The sequence below is a fragment of the Coregonus clupeaformis genome, chromosome 12 (genome assembly GCF_020615455.1).
Source record: "Coregonus clupeaformis isolate EN_2021a chromosome 12, ASM2061545v1, whole genome shotgun sequence".
NCBI lineage: Eukaryota > Metazoa > Chordata > Actinopteri > Salmoniformes > Salmonidae > Coregonus > Coregonus clupeaformis.
This window is the reverse complement of record NC_059203.1, coordinates 46,408,306-46,428,980: the sequence shown is the minus strand read 5'-3', so window position 1 is coordinate 46,428,980 and position 20,675 is coordinate 46,408,306. Positions and strand designations below refer to the sequence as shown.

Here is a 20,675-nt window from a genome sequence, read left to right as displayed (position 1 = left end):
AATCTACATATTTTGAGGTTTGACTCGATTCAATTCCAACTTCTAGATTTTATGAATTACAATGATTACAATGATAATCTAACTAGTGATTAGAAGGGTTAATGAAGGTAATGAAGGTAATGAACTGCTAAGCCTTTTCTATCCCTATCTCAGACCTGACACTGAGTGGAACTCACAGGTTGAACTTCGGAGGGAGCAGAACTCAAGACAATAATGGGCTCCTCTGTTGTAGCTTGTAATTTTACAAGTTGTTTTGCACATTTTAGACATTTATAACAATTAAATAGGTCTATGCTTCTGTTATAGATGTTGAAATATAAAAAAAAAGACAAACTCCTAAGTTTGTGGCTGCAGGTGTTTTGACTCATCATTTTGGTCAGTGTTCCTGGGATCAGAATCTGCCTATTGTTCGGGTAACAGCAAGGTATCAATTTCACAGGGTTGTATTTCAAAGTAACTTTATCCACTTGATTGTTTAGACTCTGCACACCACTTTAAAAAAAAGGTGTGGCTACCATGTCTTTAACTCCTACTGTAGTTCACACTGTTAATAACATAAGCTGTCAATGGATGATTAGGCAAATTATTATCCTTACGGTAGTTTTATTTGAATGTCACTGTCGAGTCAAATAGGCCTACAGATGTACAGTGTCCTATGGCGATGGGGGTTTTACACACCCACCCCTCCTGCTCTACTGTTCAAGACTCAGAAGCACCCCCTATGTGAAAGAATTCCGCATGTCAAGAACAGTAGGCAGCTCTTCACTTTCTTTACTTTCTGCTATTAAATTGTTACTGTCTGTATCATATGTTGGTGTGTCAGGCTTGGGTGATGGGATGGTTACAAAATAAACATGCTTCTTATAGTCATGTTTTTCGGAAGAGTGGTATTTCGGTTATGTAGCCGATTATACATTGTTTCCAGATGCGAAGCTGCACACCTCCGGTCGGTTATTCGTAATAACTTCTATGGAAACTTTGTAAAATAGAAGAGCGTTGGAGACGAGGCATCCGCTGCTGCGGGGGTGGTCCCCTGTTTTGGTAAGTTGTTAAACTTTCAAAACAAGTATATAGCACGTTTTATCTAATTATTATTAACATAAACTAAACGAGTGAGAATTGTGCAATGCTTCTCGTGTTTCTAGGTTGTTCGCATCATAAATCAATTTGGGATGCTGAACACCCTGCGTGCAGTTTACAATTATTATTCACGATATGTTTGAAGCCTTGAATGTTGGTGACCTATTCGAATCATAGACTTTAAAACCATGTAACTTGACATTTGATGGGATGAAAGTTTACTTTTAATTGCCTTGGAGATGGATAGTAGATGGCAACGGGGTTCCTTCAACATAAAAAAAAATCGTCCCGTTAGAAAATGAAAGACAAAAATATATTCTGAAGCACAGATCGGTTTAATAAACTCAAACTTCTATTTTATTGCCGAGTAGACCACTTTATTGGTGCTGCAAATGGCAAAGTATTTTAAGGCCGAAAACAGACAATTGATGTAGAGAAACAGACAATTGAGACTTCATTCAGTCATACTCAGTACACAATAAGCTACAGTATTTTGTTCAAACCATGGTTTTAATAATAGTGAAAGGAATGCATAGCTGTATGGGAAGTTCTCCCCACAATTTAGGGCTAAAAGTGTACTTTAGGTGTAGGCCTATGTCCTGTCCTTGAGTTGGTGCTTCATTATGGTGATCTTGGATTGAGGTTGTGCGTTGTTTTGGTCACAGGTGTGATGATTGCCTCTGCATGAAGAAGGAATTGAAGTTGTGACTGACAGAATGTCTTGGGGTGAGTTCATTGAGCTCCGTGAGCTGAGGCTACATGACCATGACCGGATAGAGCTGACAAGCTGCGAGGTGCCTCGCTCACCAGCTCGCCTGGAGCGTGCCAATGCTCTGCGGATCAGCCCAGGGAAGGTCCCAGAGCTGCTCAGCCGGGTGGGCATCATCAGAATGCTGGGGGACAGCCTGGACCCACAGCTCACAGATAAGAGGGGAGAGGGACATGACTTCCAGCCCTGCAGCCATGCCCAGCCCACCTGGTGTGACCTGTGTGGAGACTTCATCTGGGGACTGTACAAACAGAGCCTGCGCTGTGCCAGTGAGTCTACCTGCTATACAGGATTTACTTGTGTGTGAGTGCATGATTATGATTGCATGTATCAGTGGCGGTCGGTGCCGTTTAAGATGAGGGAGGGCCATTTTTTTTTATTTATGAGCATGGCCTTATTTCTTTTACAGCATATTGGATGACTGTCATTCATATTCCATTCACCTAGCTCAATGTAACATCGATATGTTTAGGCTACTACATGATACTCATATTTTCCCTGTACCCATCATGAGGTTGCTACAACCTAGCCTATGAATGAACGTTTACAACATGTAGCTGATCTAGGGTGTAATCATTAGTCCAACAGTTGCAAATGTGAGTTTCTATTGGACAAATTCAGGTATGTTTATCCCCGTTTCGTTCCGTTTACTTCCGTTTAATAAATGTTTTTCAACAGAATTGGCAGAATGAATACACCCCTGATCACATGCCGAACACAGTTCACTTTCATAGCAGCCACATCCCTGTGCTTGTGGACTTCAGTGTACAACACATCAGCTGTCTGTTTCCAGGCAAAACATTTTTTCCAAACCTTCATATCATGACCGCTAACCACTACACACAGCCTACGTCGTTGTCACGTCATAGTCAACATAGCTACTAGAACTACCGCCTTAGTAAACCCGCTACAATCATGCAGTACAGTGTACAGTCAGAGAGCAGTTTAGCAGTTACAACGGCGGCCCCGGTGGCAATAAATTAATAAAACCAAAAGCTTACCTTGACTTGGAAGAGTTCCAGTGTTAGATAGCCAGCTAGCTAACATAGCATCCCTCTCTGTTTGAGTAGGTTAAACTAGCTAGCTGCATTTGCTAGCTAAGTGAAAGTTTATGCACTGCAGTGCTAGCTAGCTGTAGCTTATGCTTTCAGTACTAGATTGATTCTCTGATCTTTTGATTGGGTGGACATGTCAGTTCATGCTGCAAGAGCTCTGATAGGTTGGAGGACGTCCTCCTGAAGTTGTCATAATTACTGTGTAAGTCTATGGAAGGGGGTGAGAACCATGAGCCTCCTAGGTTTTGTATTGAAGTCAGTGTACCCAGATGAGGACAGAAGCTAACTGTCCTCCGGCTGCACCATGGTGCTACCCTACAGAGTGCTGCTAAGGCTACTGTAGACCTTCATTGCAAAACAGTGTGTTTTAATCAATTATTTGGTGACGTGATTATATTTAGTATCGTTTTATCTAGAATGGTCCTCCCCTTCCTCCTCTGAGGAGCCTCCACTGACATGTATGTATATGTGAGTGCATGTCATGATTATGATTGTGTAGCACGTGAAACTTACTCCTCAGCCTTAAGCCGCTTGCGTCGACTCATTAGCTAGCTTTTGAGGTGGCGCGATCGACTAAGACGCTTGAGGGAGGACAGTCATGTGTGTTTGTGAAGCAGATGTCCTGAGTTCGCGGCAGGTATGGGCCGAATCGGGAGGAAGTGGTACTCACTAAGGAAGCAGCGTGACATGCTTTACAATTGCATGTCTACACTCTCAGAATAAAGGTACAGAATTGTACTTAAAGGGGTACAAACGCTTGTCACTGTAGTGGTACCCTGTAAGGTACGTCCATTGATTGTACCATTAGTTATAGGTACACAATTGTACCCTTGCAGTTAGTACCTTAAAATAGACAAAAGGTTAACATTTTAATTTTTAGGCTACCACCACAGTGACAAAGCCATTTGTTCCTTTTAAGTGGCAAAAATGTACCTCTTCTCTATACCAAGTGCCTCATGTGTACACATCTCTCCGACATCCCACTTCTGACACTAATGTAGGGAGTTCAGGGGTAGCCCCAACCAAGTCTTGAACCTGGGTCCAGCAACTGCCAAGTCAACGTCAAGAGGTCCATACTTCTTGACAAGGTCGCTCAGTGTTGGGTTAAAGAGATTCTCTGGTGCTTTTGTATACTTTTTAGCCAGTAGTTCTGAAAGTAGCGTTCACGAGCCAAAATTGGTCCCCGAAAGTTGTGTACTTCGTTATCACGTCGTTGCCTCTAGCATGCACAAAGAGAATTTAAAAAAACCTGAGTGTTCATGAGCTGTGCACATGCTTGGCCTCACCCCACAACCTCATTGGACAATGCTGTGCCGATCTAATCCTGCCTCCCATTTTAACCTTGCAACCTCATTGGACATAATTCCACCTGGCAATCAACATTGTCCCTCAAGCTTGGTTGTGGCTAATTCCCGTTGTACAGACTAGTATGGCAAGCGATTGTGATAATGTAATTTATACAATGGAAAAGTTATAACCTACTTACAGTATATGTTTGCATCAAATGACCTACTCCTGTTTAATGATTATATATAGGCCTAGTATTTGTCTACGTGATGAATAATGATCGCTGGCAATCAACTGCAGTTTTGGATTATACCCCATATCATGGAACACCTGCTGTGTGCACGCATAAGAACAAAAGGTGGACGGACACATGGAACTATTTGATTGGGATGGATGGTTGAAACAACAGAAAGGTAGGGCGATTATTTTCTTAGCTAAAAAGTAAGTGGGTGAAAGTTTGCGGTATACATTTCTCTAGCGCATCAACTATGTGTTATTGTGTCCGTGATTCGCGCCTGGTTAAAAACCTTATAGTATTTTGAGCAATATATTCAAAAATTCTAACAAAATGTACCAGCGATATCATTTAGGAGATTCAGGTTGTGAGCATAGGGTTTCTGATCGGGTTGACAATTGTCTTCTAATGTATTTGTCTGGCTACAATGCCATCTTTAGCACACATCATTTTCTGCTTGCTTACAGAGAAATGTAGGCTATTGAAAGAGAGAAATGAAATTACAACTGGCGTCTAATAGATCTAACTTCTAATTTTCAAATGTTTTCTAACTTAGGATGCAAGGATTTGATCGACATATTCTATGTATTTTCGCTGTTATAAAAATAACTAATGGTAAGGTCAAGTAGTCAGGCAATCCCACTCGCTTCAGAGCATGCGCTCACTACATGACATGAACGAGCACGTCTCTCGTGGACTAGATAATGGCAGGTTAGAATGTAAGGATGTTGTGCCTTTCTATTCTGGGAGACAACTGCAGATGGTTTATTATGCATGTATGAGCCATACATTGACACGTTGAGTCCAAAACGGGAGTAAAAAATAAATAATGAGGCCGTTTTCAATCCTCCAGAAGGTATCTTTAAGATTGCTACAATATTAATTACAGCTTTTTATTGTCACATGCTCTTATGTAAGCCTTTATAATGACTTCAGAAGTGGCAGCGGACATACTCAACCTCAACTAACATAATCATAGACCGCTTAAACTGGTACCAAACTTCAACTCACGGGTGGCCAAAAAGAACTAACTGAATGTCATGCCCCCACTAAGCCAATGATTGTACCTTTATATTCAAAATATTATGTACAAAAATGTACAATTATACTAGATTATCCGCATATTTACCCTAAAAGGTACCGAACAGTACCATGTGAGATCCAATGTGTACCTCTGAAGGTACATAATGTGTATTTTGATATTGTTGTAACCGTACCCTTTTTTCTGAAAGTGTTGAAAGGTTTCACTAGGGCTATGAGAATGTGTTTTAAGGTATTATATAGCCTGTTTGTTTGTGCATAGGCTATATTTGTGTTTGTTTATGTGTGTGCCAGGTCGTATAGCTTTGGGTCATTGTTTCTCAGCTGGACTAAATGGGCTTTTTGTGAGACTGGCTCCATTCACAGGACTTAGTATTCATTAGATCTGAATAGGCTTTAATGAGGAGTCTCTGCAAAGATGTACATGACCATTTCCAGCAGCAAATAACCAGCTGAGAACCAAACCGCTTGCCTTGAAATCCCAGACCCAGTTTTAGCTCTTGAGTACTTGTGTCAAAACAAGACTCCCAGATTCAATCAGCAGTTGGCGGCAGTCTATTCATGAGGGTGTTGAGATGGTTCTAGTGGTTTGTTGTGTCTTTGTATAGGTGCTGTCGGTTGGTTGGTATCCTGCACCGCTTTCCTCTTGCATAGTCTTCCAAGTTTACACTAGGAACTTCCTTTTCTCTGGCCATACAGGGAACTAACTAGAGCTAGACTGGAAGAGCCATTGGACGGCAACTCACACCTGCGGTTGGCTATATGACACCAATTACATTCAGGCAGGAAGTCAACGCTTCACTACCATGCATTTCATCACAACCAGTCCTCTGTCCTTTGTATTGTAATGTGTGTCCATTAGATTTGTGGGAAGATAAATGTCTGAAGTGTATGTCTGAAGCATATGTGAATATGCTGGTAAAATCTCTCCTTACATGAATCTCCTTACATGAATATACACCTGTTCATTTGTAAAATAATCACTCTACGTTCTAGCAATCCTTGTCTAATAATGTCCTGTTTGTGACCAAATTGAAGTCAAATACGTCAGTGACAAGTTTTGTTCTCTGTCAAACGTGTAATGACTCCCTGTAGCCAGTGGAGGACAGCAGACAATTTAGAATCCCAAAATGTCCCAAAGCTGGAGGGATGGAACTGGAGGGATGACCCAAAACTACGAAATGGACGTTTCTGAGCCAGTGGGCGCCACTTTTTTTTTTATAGCCAACCATTCCTTACATCTGTGTGTCGTCATGGCTGATCTATTCGTAGACAGTGGCCTTTCAAAATGTAGAGAACTGGTGGACAAGGCACAACTTTAATTGCAACCAATGATCTGTTCTATTAAATCCTGTTTTTCATTCACCTCTCTTTTCTCACAGATTGCAGATTCACGTGTCACTACAGATGTCGAGCTCTTATCCAATTAGATTGCAGTTTGGATCGCAGCTCCATAGTTGAACAAACATGTGTTATGGAACACACCATAGAGACCGATACAAATGTGGTAAGAACCTCATGATCGGATACAGACTGTATATGCATGTCATTTATTTGTTCTCTGTACTCAAGCCCTCATTCACCGCCATGTCATGTGTCATGACCACTATCTATCCACTATCTTCTAGGCCACACTGTGGTGACATGGTGTCTACATACTCGCTTGTAAACACTCCTCTTCTTTTTCTTTCTATTACTCTGCCTTCTACGGAGGCCTTCTTTCTATTCCACCCCCCTGGAAATAATGTGTTAGGTCCTTTCAGTTCAGGTCCTCTCTTACCATTTCCTTTCGATACAGTAGCATGGGCATCACTTTTAGTTGTTCTTGTTAGATCTACACTCCCCTCTGTATTTATTGGGACATTGAAGCTAAAATGTGTACATTTGTCCCTATACTCCAGCATTTTGGATTGGAGATTAAACAAATAATAATGAGACAGTACAGAATGTCACCTTTTATTTGAGGGTATATTCATACATGTTTTACTGTTTTAGAAATTAAAGCACTTTATCTAGTCCCCCATTTGAAAAAGTTGTTTTTTCATAAGTATTTGTACAAATTCCCTTATAGTGTATTAAAGTAGTCAAAAGATTAGTATTTGGTCCCATGTTGTATTGTGTTATTTTGGAGTCACTTTTATTGTAAATAAGAATAGAAGATGTTTCTGAACACTTCTACATTCATGTGAATGGATAATCATGAATGAATCTTGAATAATGATGAGTGAGAAAGTTAGAAGCATAAATATCATACCCCCCCCCCAAAAAAAAATGCTAACCTCCCCTGTTATTGGTAATGGTGAGAAGTTAGCATGTTTGTGGCTTGTGGGTATGATTATTGTGCCTCAGCAACTTTCTCACTCATAATTATTCATGATTAATTCATGATTATCCGTAATCATGGTAGCATCGATATGATTGCAGGAGTGTTCAGAAACATCTTATATTTATATATATATATATTTATATTTTAGTCATTTAGCAGACGCTCTTATCCAGAGCGACTTACAGGAGCAAGTAGGGTTAAGTGCCTTGCTCAAGGGCACATCGACAGATTTTTCACCTAGTCCGCTCGGGGATTAGAACCAGCGACCTTTCGGTTACTGGCACAACGCTCGTAACCACTAAGCTACCTGCCTTCTATTATTGTTTACAATAAAAGTGACTCCAAATTACATAATACATAATTTACCATTCATTTCTATTGGGCACAATATAATCTGAAACACAACCAAAACAAACACCAAATGCATCCAACAAGTTTGTAAAGTCAAAAGCTTGATGTAGTCATTGCGTGCGAGGAATATGGGACCGAACGAAACGTGACTACTTTACTACACATATAAGTGCATTTGTCAAAATACTTATAGCACCTTGAAATGGGGGGACTAGATACATGAATCCTTTCTGAACGGTACATTTACATTTTATTCATTTAGCAGACGCTCTTATCCAGAGCGACTTACAGTTAGTGAATACATATATATATATATATATATATATATATATATATATATATATATTTTCATACTGGTCCCCCGTGGGAATCGAACCCACAACCCTGGCGTTGAAAATACCCTCAAATAGAAGTTGACATTCTTTACTGTCGCCTCATATGAAACATTTGATCTCAAATCCAAAAATGCTGGAGTATAGAGCGAAATTAAAAGTGTTAGCAACACGGTCCAAATAAATACGTAGGGTAGTGTATATGTTTTTCTCTAACGTGGTGCGGTTCTTTGCAAACCCCTGGGCCTACATGTCTACTTATGTCATGCATTTGTCATGCACACTCTGTTATCATGTGAATCCTCACATGATTTTCATCTTCTCGCGTCGCCTTTATTGTTGGCAGACAGGGAAGGGAGTGGTATGATGCCATTGGGGAGTTGGAATTTCCCCTCAGCGCCCAATCATATCCTGTTGAGTTGGTTTTGTGTATTTTCTAATCTCAACCGGCTGGGTGGGGCCTCTGCGGGCCGGGGGAGGGAATGTAAGGGCTAGAAGGGATACCATTTTTGTCAAATTGACGTCAAAAGATTAGCTAACACTAAAACCCAACCCTTTTTCCAACTTTAACCTAATTATCCCAACCTGCTACGTAAATTATCATAACCTGCTACGAAAAGTCAAATATGACAGAAGCTGTATCCCATCTAGTCAAAACCGGGAGAGAGATGGAAAGGCGGGGGCTGGTCCATCATGCTGTTCTCAACTAGTTGTGAGAAGCTGAAACGTGGCCAGATTGAACAGGAAACCGACAGAAACGCGCTTTAGAACAACATTGTCGAAGTTTACAGGGATATAGTAACTATACTAGCAGTCCTTATTACTTTACACTCTTATCTGTTTTAACGTTTCTGTAGTTACACGTTTGTTACAGCGGGATACTACAATTGTAGATAGAACTTGTCTTATTAAACGGGAAACGACATCTCTCAGTGGTCATATCCAAGCCGAAATAGATAAAAACCTGACCAATTGTAGCAAATTCTAAACGCAACATCGGTCCAGACGGTTGGTTACATTGTAACATTTTGATAATGACAGACATGGTCAGCGGTTCGGATAAAAGCCTGTCCTTCGAGAAGACGTGGGGCAGCTCCACCAGCAGCGGATACTGCAGTGGGGACTCAGATTCAGAGTTCGAGCAGTACTTCACAGCTCGCACATCATTCATTCCCAAACCCAAGAAAGAGAAGGTGAGAGGAGAACAATTTGTCAAGCAGTTGAATAAGAGTTATTGAATAAGATGTTGGCTATTCCTTCCTCTGCCTTCACTGATGTTCATGCATAATAGGCTAGACAATCTTGTGTGTAACTTCCTTTATGTTATATTATAATTTATAATAGAGGTATGACGTGATAGAGGCATATACTAGTGTATTTCAAATGACATATCCAAGAAAATGGTCATCTGAAGTTGTCGTCATATTTGCAGTAGTAGTAGTAACTATCATGACCCCTCTTTCTAAAAAGTTAATTGGGATCTACTGTGTTTCTCATATTACAAGGATGACTCATATATCCCAATGCTGAGAACCACTCAAGAGTTTAGTGACGCACCCATGATACCCCTCAAGTTTCACAACACACACTAGTCATGTACTATTCATCTCTGGACCATTCAGAAACAAATTACTTCACTCCCATTGCTTCACACTTACAAAGCTTGCACACACAAGCCTGCACGCACATCTCTGGAGGGTTTGAATGAGTAGCCTACTAGACATAAGGGGAATGGCAACATTTGATCATGTTTCATTAACTCATATTTCTACAGTATCTTGAGTGAATACATTAGATAATGTTATACACAGTACAGTAAAAACAGTAATAACAGCACAGTAAAAATTGGTGACTCCTTAGTAGACTGTTCTGGCTTCCATTTTGTGATTGCTTATTTACTAGTTGCAGGACATACATTAAAGACATGCTCTGTAACTTTGGTGAATACTAAGTATTTTTCAAACATCCTTTGGGCTGGATGTGTCAATGGGTAGTTCATACATGCATAACCTATGAGCAGAATTATTGTTTAACCTCAATTAGCCACGAAATCCCTGTTTGAAAGCAACTGTTTTTCTGAAAGCTGTGCTCAGTGGCATGAGTTCAGTTAAACCGAAGCAGGGGTGTGGAAGGGTGCATACAGTGCAACATGAAATGGTTGCATAATACACGCTATTAAGTCACAACATGGCCGATTTCAAATGCCGACATCCATAGGTGGCGCGTTAGTTTCAGGTTTGGGGAAGCAATTGTTTTAACTGTAAAATTGCACCTTTATAATGCATCGCATTTGCAGACTAACAGAGGTGGGACCAAGCCACTATTATTCGAGTCACAAGCAAGTCTCAAATCACAAGGTCAGAGTCTCGAGTCAAGTCCAAGTTGTGCATTGTAAGAGCAAGTCGAGTCATATGTTTTTTCAAGTTAAGTAAAAAACATATCGATGCAATGACTTGTTCAACTACAAATCTTCGTTTATTTATTGAGGAACCAGACAGCCCTTTTCATTATTTTGTCTACAACATATTCTGATGATGTAATTGTAAAATAGGGACCTTGTAGCAGTCACAAGGGCATGAAATCAGCAGAAGATAAGGCGGGTTGATGTGCTAAGTGTAGATTTATTTACTGGTCTTGGTGATCCAATGATATCTTACAACATTTACCAAATGTACACGGGCAACAGGCCAAACTAAATAGCCTCTTTATCAGGCTTAACCTGTCCTATCTGAATGGACACAGGTAGAGGGCAAGACTGCACAGCCTCCCCTTGAGAAACCAGATGGATCTGTCTAACAGGACCTCAAACAGGTACATATAAGCACTTGGCCCCACCCAGGACCATACAATTATCCAATTGGCAAATACAACCAACTGGGTTTGCACAAGGTGCTTAAAGTACTTGAATTTGGCACTCTGAAAGTACTGAAATACCTTGAAAATCTGACATTTTCTCAAGTTGGTACTTATACTTATTTTCCACCATAATTTGCAAATAAATTCATAAAAAATCCTACAATGTGATTTTCTGGATATTTTTTTCTCAATTTGTCTGTCATAGTTGACGTGTACCTATGATGAAAATTACAGGCCTCTCTCATCTTTTTAAGTGGGAGAACTTGCACAATTGGTGGCTGACTAAATACTTTTTTCCCCCACTGTACTTAAAAAGAGAGGAGAACAGAAAATGATCAAATATGTTAATATGAAAAATATTACAACAATGTATTGGTCTTGCGAATTAATTTCCAGGCAGACTACCGAGTTTTATTATAGTTTTGTGCTCTGGTTGCCAGGCTAGCTCGCTCATTCCACCCACACTGCCACTCAGCCATGCAGGTACAGAACTGACTGGTTAGGCACCGCCAAACATCACATCGATAGCTAAAATTCTGGGCAAATGTAGATCCAATCCTGCCTTGCAGGATATTGATGTTTATGAATGGGTTTTGCCAGACCCAACCGGGTATGTAGTGGAGGGTAAACGCCTTTTACGCAACTTTTTATTTGTGAAATAGCGTTTAATCACCTTTTAATTTGGGTAATTATCTTTTGCCCACTTATTATTGCGTTCCCAGCGTTGATCAACGCTCCGAAGGCTTCTTGATCTGAGTTCTAATCGTGCCTACCTCTGCGAACAAGTGGAATCATGAATGATTCATATATGCTCGTTATGTTCACCTGCTCCCCTAGATTTGCCATGTTAGCAACACATTCATTCACCACTCTGTCCAACGGGAAACTCTGCCCACGACATAGAACGAGAGTTGAAACAAACTACCTTAGCCCAGACCTACAGTGGCATGTAGCAGAGAGACGCCGCTGACAGTAGGAATTTTTTTTTAAAGATCCCTCGACTCCTGCCTTGTCACCAGACATCCCCCAAACAAAAAAAACCTGACTCTTGGAAAATGAGTGTACAACTGGTAAATTAGTCGCTGATATTTTAGTCTAGCTAGCTAGGTAGTTCAAGGGCTCTGGCTGTTAGTCAGGTAGCTAGATATAACTAGCTGGCTAGAAGGATGAAGTTAGAAGCTAACGTTGAATGGAGCCTGACCTTAGCAGGAGCAGTTGACTGAAATTATATAAATAAGTAGTGAAACACGTATTATTGAGTAGAACCTGTAAGGTAGTGATGAATAGTAAGTTAGTTGGTTTTTTTCATGAGGTTGTGGCGATATACTGCCATCCAGTGGCGACTAGAAACAACTGCATAATAGGAACTATTACAAATTGATGGTCCTTGAAAATAAATATTAGTACTTGGAATTTGAAAGTATTTGTATTTGAAAAGTCCCTGAATTTGACTTGCCACTGTCTGTACGAACCCTGAACCAATAAACTGGTTCTACAATGTAAAAGACAATTTCCACATCCATTGTTACATTGGTACATTCGTCTTAATCAGACTAATTATATTTCATCACCATTCATACATGGAACAATCATTTTCTCTTATTCGACGTATTGACTCAAAAGCGTGGCGTGCAAGCCACGTAGCCTATTTCTGTGCGCACTGAGGCTTGCACGCTTCTATTACGCACAACCAGACAGACCGAGACATTGGACACAGACACAAGGCACTCCGACATAACCCGGGAAATATGAACAATGTAAACCATACATTGAATTAAATAAACAGAACTTCTACCTCATGAGTCTTGAGAACGTTCATGTGCACAATAAACATTGCGCCCACTCAGAGGTCAAGAAATGGTAGGCTACATGAAAATGTATCGTATCAAACATGAAATAGAAATGTCTAAGTGTTAAAATAAACGTTACGGGGATGGAATGATGAAATGCTAGCAATTATTGTAGGATTAGATGGAATATAGATTTACCACATGTGCATTTAAATGTGTGAAAGAATGCAACAGCAAGCATTTCAACAAGAGAACAAGCGCACTCCACTGGTGGGAGTTTGGAGAGCACAAGTGGAGAGACGCGCCTCTGGTGCGTTTTTGCCACAGTAATAATTAATTTTAACAACAAATTCCAAATACAAACTTCATAAGTAAATGTATACATTTCAAGCAATTTTGACATACCACAAGACCAGTGGGCCTATGCTAATTTTCCTTGATGCCCCATTGCTGGTGAGCTTGCTAACTAAACAGTTAATATTCTTGATCTCCACATTTTTTTGGGAGCTGTATATTTATTTATTATGGCAATCCTCTCTCCCTACAATTTGACATTTGCGCTGCACCCAATCCTATAGCTGTAAAGAAAATTAGCAATCTGTTCGCTAGCTCACCCGAAATCTCAAGTCAGTCTCAAGTCAAAGTCAAGTCCCAAGTTTTGAGGCTTTATTTTCTATCAAGTTGAGTTTCAAGTCATCAAGTTTGTAACTCGAGTCACACTCAAGTCCAAGTCATGTGACTCGAGTCCACAACTCTGCAGCTAATATTCCTGTGATGAGTAGATTGCATAGTCCTAATTTAGGCTAATAATATAACTCAATCACTGTTAGCAAAACAGACTGTACTGAACAATGTATGCCTTGAGTGTGTAGTGACATAGAGTAGGCCTAATCAGAGACGTTTCCACTCCTTTCTTTGCACTGGAAAAATGTGGCCTTTTATAATCACATTTCATGCAATTCTACTACACTTTATATGACTGGAGAAACATAAGAGATCAAAGCCTACTCTGCTGACACTTGAAAAACAGATCAGTAAAAACGACCTAGTCTTGAATGCAACTATCTAATCTAGGCCTAAGAAAAGGGGAGACTTATTGTACAATATGACGTCCATCTAGCCTGGAGGAGGAAATTATTTCCCCAAAAAAACTTTCCAGTGGTACTGATCCAATGATAAAGACGGTGAATATGCGCGCACTCACCGGGAATATAATATGTTTTCCACTGGTGCCAATGAGATAGGCTACTGTTCGCTCCTTGAACGTGTTGATAACTAGAGACAGATCAGTCTTTTCTTTGTCTTCTCTTTTCCGCAATAGCCATTCGCTTTCTAAACTGTTTTTCCTACGATTATATTTTGAAATATTGCGATAGGCCTATTTAACTGCTTTTCACTAACCGATTCAACTCAACAATCAGCTATTTGGTAGGCTATTTGCCGCGTGCTAACCAAATTGCGCGCTTAAACAATCCACAGCTCATTTTAAAAAGAAGCTAATGATCCTCTGTGGCCAAATCATGCTCTCTGGTGTAGTATTTTGAATGATTTGTTTTATTTCTGTATAGGCAAGAGTAATTATAATGCTAATTTTGGCAAATTTAATTCAATTTACTTTAGGGGGAAGCTTATCTTTTGATTATCCTATTATTCCTCCTCCACCAAACTTTACAGTTGGCACTATGCATTCAGGCAAGTAACGTTCTCCTGGCATCTGCCAAATCATCGGACTGCCAGATGGGGAAGCGTGATTCATCACTCCAGAGAGCGCATTTCCACTGCTCCAGAGTCCAATGGCGGCGAGCTTTACACCACTCAGCTAACAGTTCTTGTGCTGATGTTTCTTCCAGAGGCAGTATGGAACTCGTTAGTGAGTGTTGCAACCGAGGACAGACGATTTTACGCACTATGCGCTTCAGCACTCGGCGGTCCCGTTCTGTGAGCTTGTGTGGCCTACCACTTCGTGGCTGAGCCGTTGTTGCTCCTAGACGTTTCCACTTTCCACTTCACAATAACAGCACTTACAGTTGACCGGAGCAGCGCTATCAGGGCAGACATTTGCCTAACTAACTTGTTGGAAAGGTGGCATCCTATGACGGTGCCACATTGAAAGTCACTGAGCTCTTCAATAAGGCCATTCTACTGCCAACGTTTTAAAAGGAGATTGCATGGCTGTGTGGTCGATTTTATACACCTGTAAACAACAGGTGTGGCTGAAATAGCCAAATCCACTAATTTGAAGGCTGGCAGCTTCTCTCTCTGGAGTGATGCTCCGCATGGTCCTAAAGCCAGCCAGTCAATACGCTAAACAGTCGTTGCATTTTAATCGGGATTGGAATTATTTGAGCCTACTTTTAAATTTTTGGCCTTGAGCATACCCAACTTATGCCCCTGGCCATTTTCCCTAGTATGTGCCCTACATGGGCCAGCCCCCTAGCAATTTGAGTTCAACAATATGAGTGACAGCTAGCAAGAGGCACATCATGCACACACAGCAGAGAGAGAGCAATGACGTGGTGCACATACAGTATCTGCACATATGTGACGTAGTATGCAGTTTTCGGGGACCACTTTTGGTTTGTGAGCTCTACTTTCAGAACTACCGACTAAAAAGTATACAAAAGTACCGGAGAATCTCTTTAACACCCTTTCAATCTGCATTAGGATTCAGGTTATTGATCCGATTTTGCACAACTTGACATTGATTTATGTAGTTGTGGGTAGAATGAGAGTTTGAGACTTTCTCCCAGAGGACAGATCATGTTGGTGCTGATGTTAACACATGCCAGGAGGATTTATGAGTATTGATCTATGGATTCCCCCCTATGAAAAGCAGCTACTGTCAACAGGACAATTTGGGGCTAGCTGGTTCTCCAATTGATACAGGAAGAAGAGTTCTGTGCATCACATGTTTTGAATGACATTCTCACACAGGAAGCAAGGAAGGACCATTAGACACAGGAAGTGCATAGTTGTGGTGGTTACTGTGTCCATGGGAGACATTTAAATGTCTTGTCGATGCTGGAGGCCAAATGTAAATTGCCGAAAGATGACTGAGATTCTGTGAGGATTAGGCAGCTGACTCCACAGGATATGCCTCTATAAAACAGAAGAAGGCTTTGTGTCTGACTCTCAAGCGGGGGGGTTGCCTGAGGGGGGCAGCTATTTTTACATGAACACAGCTTTAAGGAATGCTGCCCAAAGCCTTTGCAGACATTACAAACAGCTGCATGTCCCCCCATGATGCCTCCCTCTACAGAGATAGGAGGAATTGAGGAACTGGGATTGGTCAGTGCTGACATCATTGTGGTCCACCGCTTCCCTATCATAGACTATGGCTACGTTGACAGGAAGTTTGGAATCTGATGCAACCAGCGATAACTTTGTGAAAGAAGGGGTGGAGCTTACAGGAAGTTAGCACTGTGAAGCATAGGCTGCTATAGTCTGAGAAATAATATAAGTAATTTATTTTTAGCACATTTTATTATAAGCAGCAACAAGTAGTAATGCTGTTTCTCATTCAATACCATTTTGATTTACACCAGTCTAGTGCTTCCTTTTCTCACCAAACCCAATCTAGTCCTCTGCTCTACTGAACTCTGACCCCTTTGAACCTGACTCCCCAAGACTCCTGAAATCTAATTTCCCCTCCGTGACCCCAAGGGTCAGCTCTAGGAATTTGCATTAGACTGATTTCTCAGCCAAGCTTTCTTAATTAAATGTTTAGGTGAATTGGTCTATGTCATGCCTCTTCAACTGTCCCCCTGTATTTTTGTACTATTCATTATAAAAGGTTGTGGATTGTTTGTTTAGATAGGCCCACATCACACAACTTGATCAAGACAAAGGAGATGATTGTGGACGACAGGAAAAAGAAGAGGACAGAGCACGCCCCCATTCTCATCGACGGGGCTGTAGTGGAGCAGGTTGAGAGCTTAAAGTTCCTTGGTGTCCACATCACCAACAAACTAACATGGTCCAAGCACACCAAGACAGTCGTGAAGAGGGCACGACAAAACCTATTCCCCCTAAGGAGACTGAAACGATTGGGATGGGTCCTCAGATGGGTCCTCAGATCCTCAAAAGGTTCTAAAGCTGCACCATCGAGAGCATCCTGACTGGTTGCATCGCTGACTGGTATGGCAACTGCTCGGCCTCCGACCGCAAGGCACTACAGAGCGTAATGCGTACGGCCCAGTACATCACTGGGGCCAAGCTTCCTGCCATCCAGGACCTCTATACCAGGCGGTGTCAGTGGAAGGCCCTAAAAATGGTCAAAGACTCCAGCCACCCTAGTCATAGACTGTTCTCTCTGCTACCGCACGGCAAGCAGTACCGGAGCGCCAAGTCTAGGTCCAAGAGGCTTCTAAACAGCTTCTACCCCCAAGCCATAAGACTCCTGAACATCTAATCAAATGGCTACCCAGACTATTTGCATTGCCCCCCACCCCTCTTTTACGCTGCTGCTACTTTCTGTTTATTATCGACGCATAGTCACTTTAATAACTCTACCTACATGTACATATTACCCCAATTACCTCGACTAACCGGTGCCCCCGCACATTGACTCGGTACTGGTACCCCCTGTATATAGCCTCGCTATTGTTATTTTTACTGCTGCTCTTTAAATATTTGTTACTTTATTTCGTATTATTTTATATTGTATTTTTTTTGTTGGTATTCTTTCTTAAAACTGCATTGTTGGTTAAGGGCTTGTAAGTAAGCATTTCAATGTAACATCTACCTGTTGTATTCGGCGCATGTGACAAATAACATTTGATTTGATTTGGAACAGGGCTGCAACCACCAAACACTTGCTCAGTCTACCCTACCAAAACGTTAAACCTTGGTGCTCTGCTGACACCTGGTGGTAGAACACCAATGTGTCCCTTTTCTGTCTTGCACTTTCAGCTTAAGAAGATGAATGAGTAAACAATGAATGGCTAATTGAAATATTGACTCCCTTCTCTCTGGTCAGGATGAACAGGTTGAATGGGGGAAGCAGCAGGATCTGTCAGTCACAGAGATCCAGCAGAAGGTGAAGGAGTACAATGCTCAAATCAACAGCAACTTGTTCATGAACCTGGTGAGTAGGAACAATCGCTTGAATACCATTGTAGTAAGTAGTAACATTGTAATTACTCGAACACTGTCTGTATTACCATGTTTTTATACAGTAATTTAGTTATTGCTCAACTGCAATACTGCACTATTCAACATGTTGATAGTGTGTTAATGTGAATAAGTTTCGTGAGTATGAATTTCTATATGTTTTCATTCTTTTCAACAGAACAAAGATGGCTCCTACACTGGCTTCATAAAGGTCCAGTTCAAGCTGATACGACCCGTGTCAGTTCCCCCACCAAGAAAGGGTAATGCAACACAGGATGGTGCAGGCAAGAAGACTGTGGGAGTGAAGCGTCGCACCTCTTTTTACTTGCCCAAGGATACGTCCAAACACCTACACATCAGCTCCCGCACACGCGCTCGTGAGGTCATCGAAGCCTTGCTGAAGAAGTTCACTGTGGTGGACAACCCTGCAAAGTTTGCTTTGTTTGAGCGCACAAAGCGCCATGACCAAGGTAAGCCTGCCTCTGTAACCTCTTGTCTGTGGTTTTGCGATAGCACGACTTGTCTTTTTTCTGCACTGACATCACATTGATAAATACTAAGAGGTGCCATACAGTTGTTTAATTCCATTGTCTCCCTTCCTCTTCCTGTATTTCAGTGTTCCTGCGTAAGCTGTCTGATGACGAGCGCCCACTCCACCTGCGTCTGTGTGCTGGACCCAATGAGAAAGCCCTCAGTTTGGTGTTGAAAGAGAATGAGACTGGAGAGGTCAACGTGAGTATTGAGCATTCATTGGGCATTCATTCTCAAACCAACATGGTAATTTCACATTGTGCAGCTTACACTTATGTTCCGTCTCCCTCCTCTCTCTGTCCAGTGGGATGCCTTCTCTATGCCAGAGCTTAAGAACTTTGTCCGCATGCTACAGCGTGAGGAGGAGGAGCATGTCAAGCAGATAGTGCAGCGCTACGCACTAGCCCGCACCAGGATGCAGGAGGCCCAAGCTGCTAGTTCCACCCCTGGTGGTTCCACCCCTGGCTGAGAAACAGCTTCCCTACGGGACTACCTGCACCTCTGACTGACAACCATCAGAAGATGACCAGTCACTGCATCCAAAGATCCCAGAGAACACAACTCGACACCTCCCTCAAAGGAGGAGAATGAAAGAGCGAATGAGAGCGAGCGGGCGCATGAGAGCGAGCGGGCAAGAGAGTGTGAGAGAAATCAGAAGTGCTGTACAACTGGAGAGAGACTGTTGTGCCTGAGAGAGAATGAGAGTTGAGAGAGAGAGCGAGTATATGAAAATGTGGCTGATGAGAGAGTGGCTTTGTCCAGTAGTTCCTCTCATTATGGGGGTGCCATTTGACTATCCTGGGTAAGCTACCTGACTCGTAATGTTCATCACCTGTTATTCTTGCTGGCAGCAGGGTCCATAGATTCTATCATTTATAGCTTTTGGGTAACGATCAAAGATAATTTTGAGACAACCCGAGTGGGGTCAAACAAATCAAAAGGCCTGTTTCTCTACTTCACTGCCAAGCAATACAAGGGTAGCCAACCTATTAGCTCAGACAAATGTTAAACAAATTCAGATACCGTCTGCTTCAGTATCTCCAGGCCTTAATGCTAGTCAGAATAATAAGCGATGGACATTATGGGCCAGGTACCCCAGGTTTCCATTTGACCCCAATGTCTGCCATATACCTCCTGCACATCCATACTGTGATGGATGTCACTCTTTTTGCTGTCCCTTTGAGGCTGAGTGGGAGTGCCCCATGTGTTGGGAGCACTGTGAATGTCAATTTAGAGGACAATCCCAGGTCGATTTAATTGATAGGGGAATCGTCCTGAAACTTTAACACTTTGAACTGGAAGCTGGTGCTTTTTATGGAATGTTTGTATATTTGTATTGTCTCTTTTTTTTATGTTCTTTGTGACATTCTAAAACAACAAAATAATAGAACTGATCATTTGTTTCATATTATCAGAATATGTCTATATCTCTTGAAATAATAACTTGACTGGCCTTGACTATCCTCTTTTCAATTTACAACATTTTTCTGTTACATATGTCCAGTGTCAAAATATTTGTTTAAATAATAATAGATTTGCACTGTTCACATTAAACAAGTTCATTTACAAAAGTGTGGTGTCTCTTGGTAGTGGGGGTATGCTATTGGGATGATATTAATTAGCTAAACAATGCTATTCATGGGAATTCTTTCCCCACTTGGCAGTTATGGATAGGCAGTGATTGACTTAGGAAGGAGCTCACCTGAGCTGAGGACCAGCACCTCCATTTTTCAGCTGCTTGAGCTCCTGTTCCTCTTATAGAATATTAGCTCAAAAGTATTGTGGTGCTCCTGCACCTAAATGTAAAAAGTACCGGCACCCAAAATGTCGGCACCTATTTCAGTCCAAGTCAAGCACTGTGGATAGGAGGAGTAGTTGACACAGAGAAAGTCCCTATTAATGTCTTTGGG

At 41.5% G+C, this 20,675-nt stretch overlaps 1 protein-coding gene across 2 annotated transcripts; it reads left to right on the top strand.

Moving 5' to 3' along the window:
- The first annotated feature begins 955 nt into the window (after positions 1–955).
- Positions 956–20,330, top strand: LOC121578413 (ras association domain-containing protein 1). 2 transcript variants are annotated; one of them, XM_041892778.2, is made up of 7 exons: positions 956–1,041; positions 1,746–2,118; positions 6,850–6,974; positions 18,101–18,208; positions 18,413–18,704; positions 18,851–18,966; positions 19,070–20,330. In XM_041892778.2, exons 2-7 carry the CDS (start codon positions 1,797–1,799, stop codon positions 19,232–19,234), a joined length of 1,128 nt encoding a protein of 375 aa, XP_041748712.1. In that variant the 5' UTR covers positions 956–1,041; positions 1,746–1,796; the 3' UTR covers positions 19,235–20,330. The 2 variants fall into 2 exon arrangements, with proteins under 2 accessions (XP_041748712.1, XP_041748713.1); XM_041892779.2 differs by lacking the exons at positions 956–1,041; positions 1,746–2,118; positions 6,850–6,974 and adding an exon at positions 8,990–9,669 and having other exon boundaries at positions 19,070–20,329.
- Positions 20,331–20,675: the final 345 nt, after the last annotated feature.

Coding starts and splice junctions, on each gene's coding strand:
- LOC121578413 (XM_041892778.2), top strand. CDS start 1,797: ATGTCTTGGGGTGAGTTCATTGAGCTCCGTGAGCTGAGGCTACATGAC. Junction 2,119..6,849: donor ACAGAGCCTGCGCTGTGCCA/GTGAGTCTACCT, acceptor CTTTTCTCACAG/ATTGCAGATTCACGTGTCAC. Junction 6,975..18,100: donor TAGAGACCGATACAAATGTG/GTAAGAACCTCA, acceptor CTCTCTGGTCAG/GATGAACAGGTTGAATGGGG.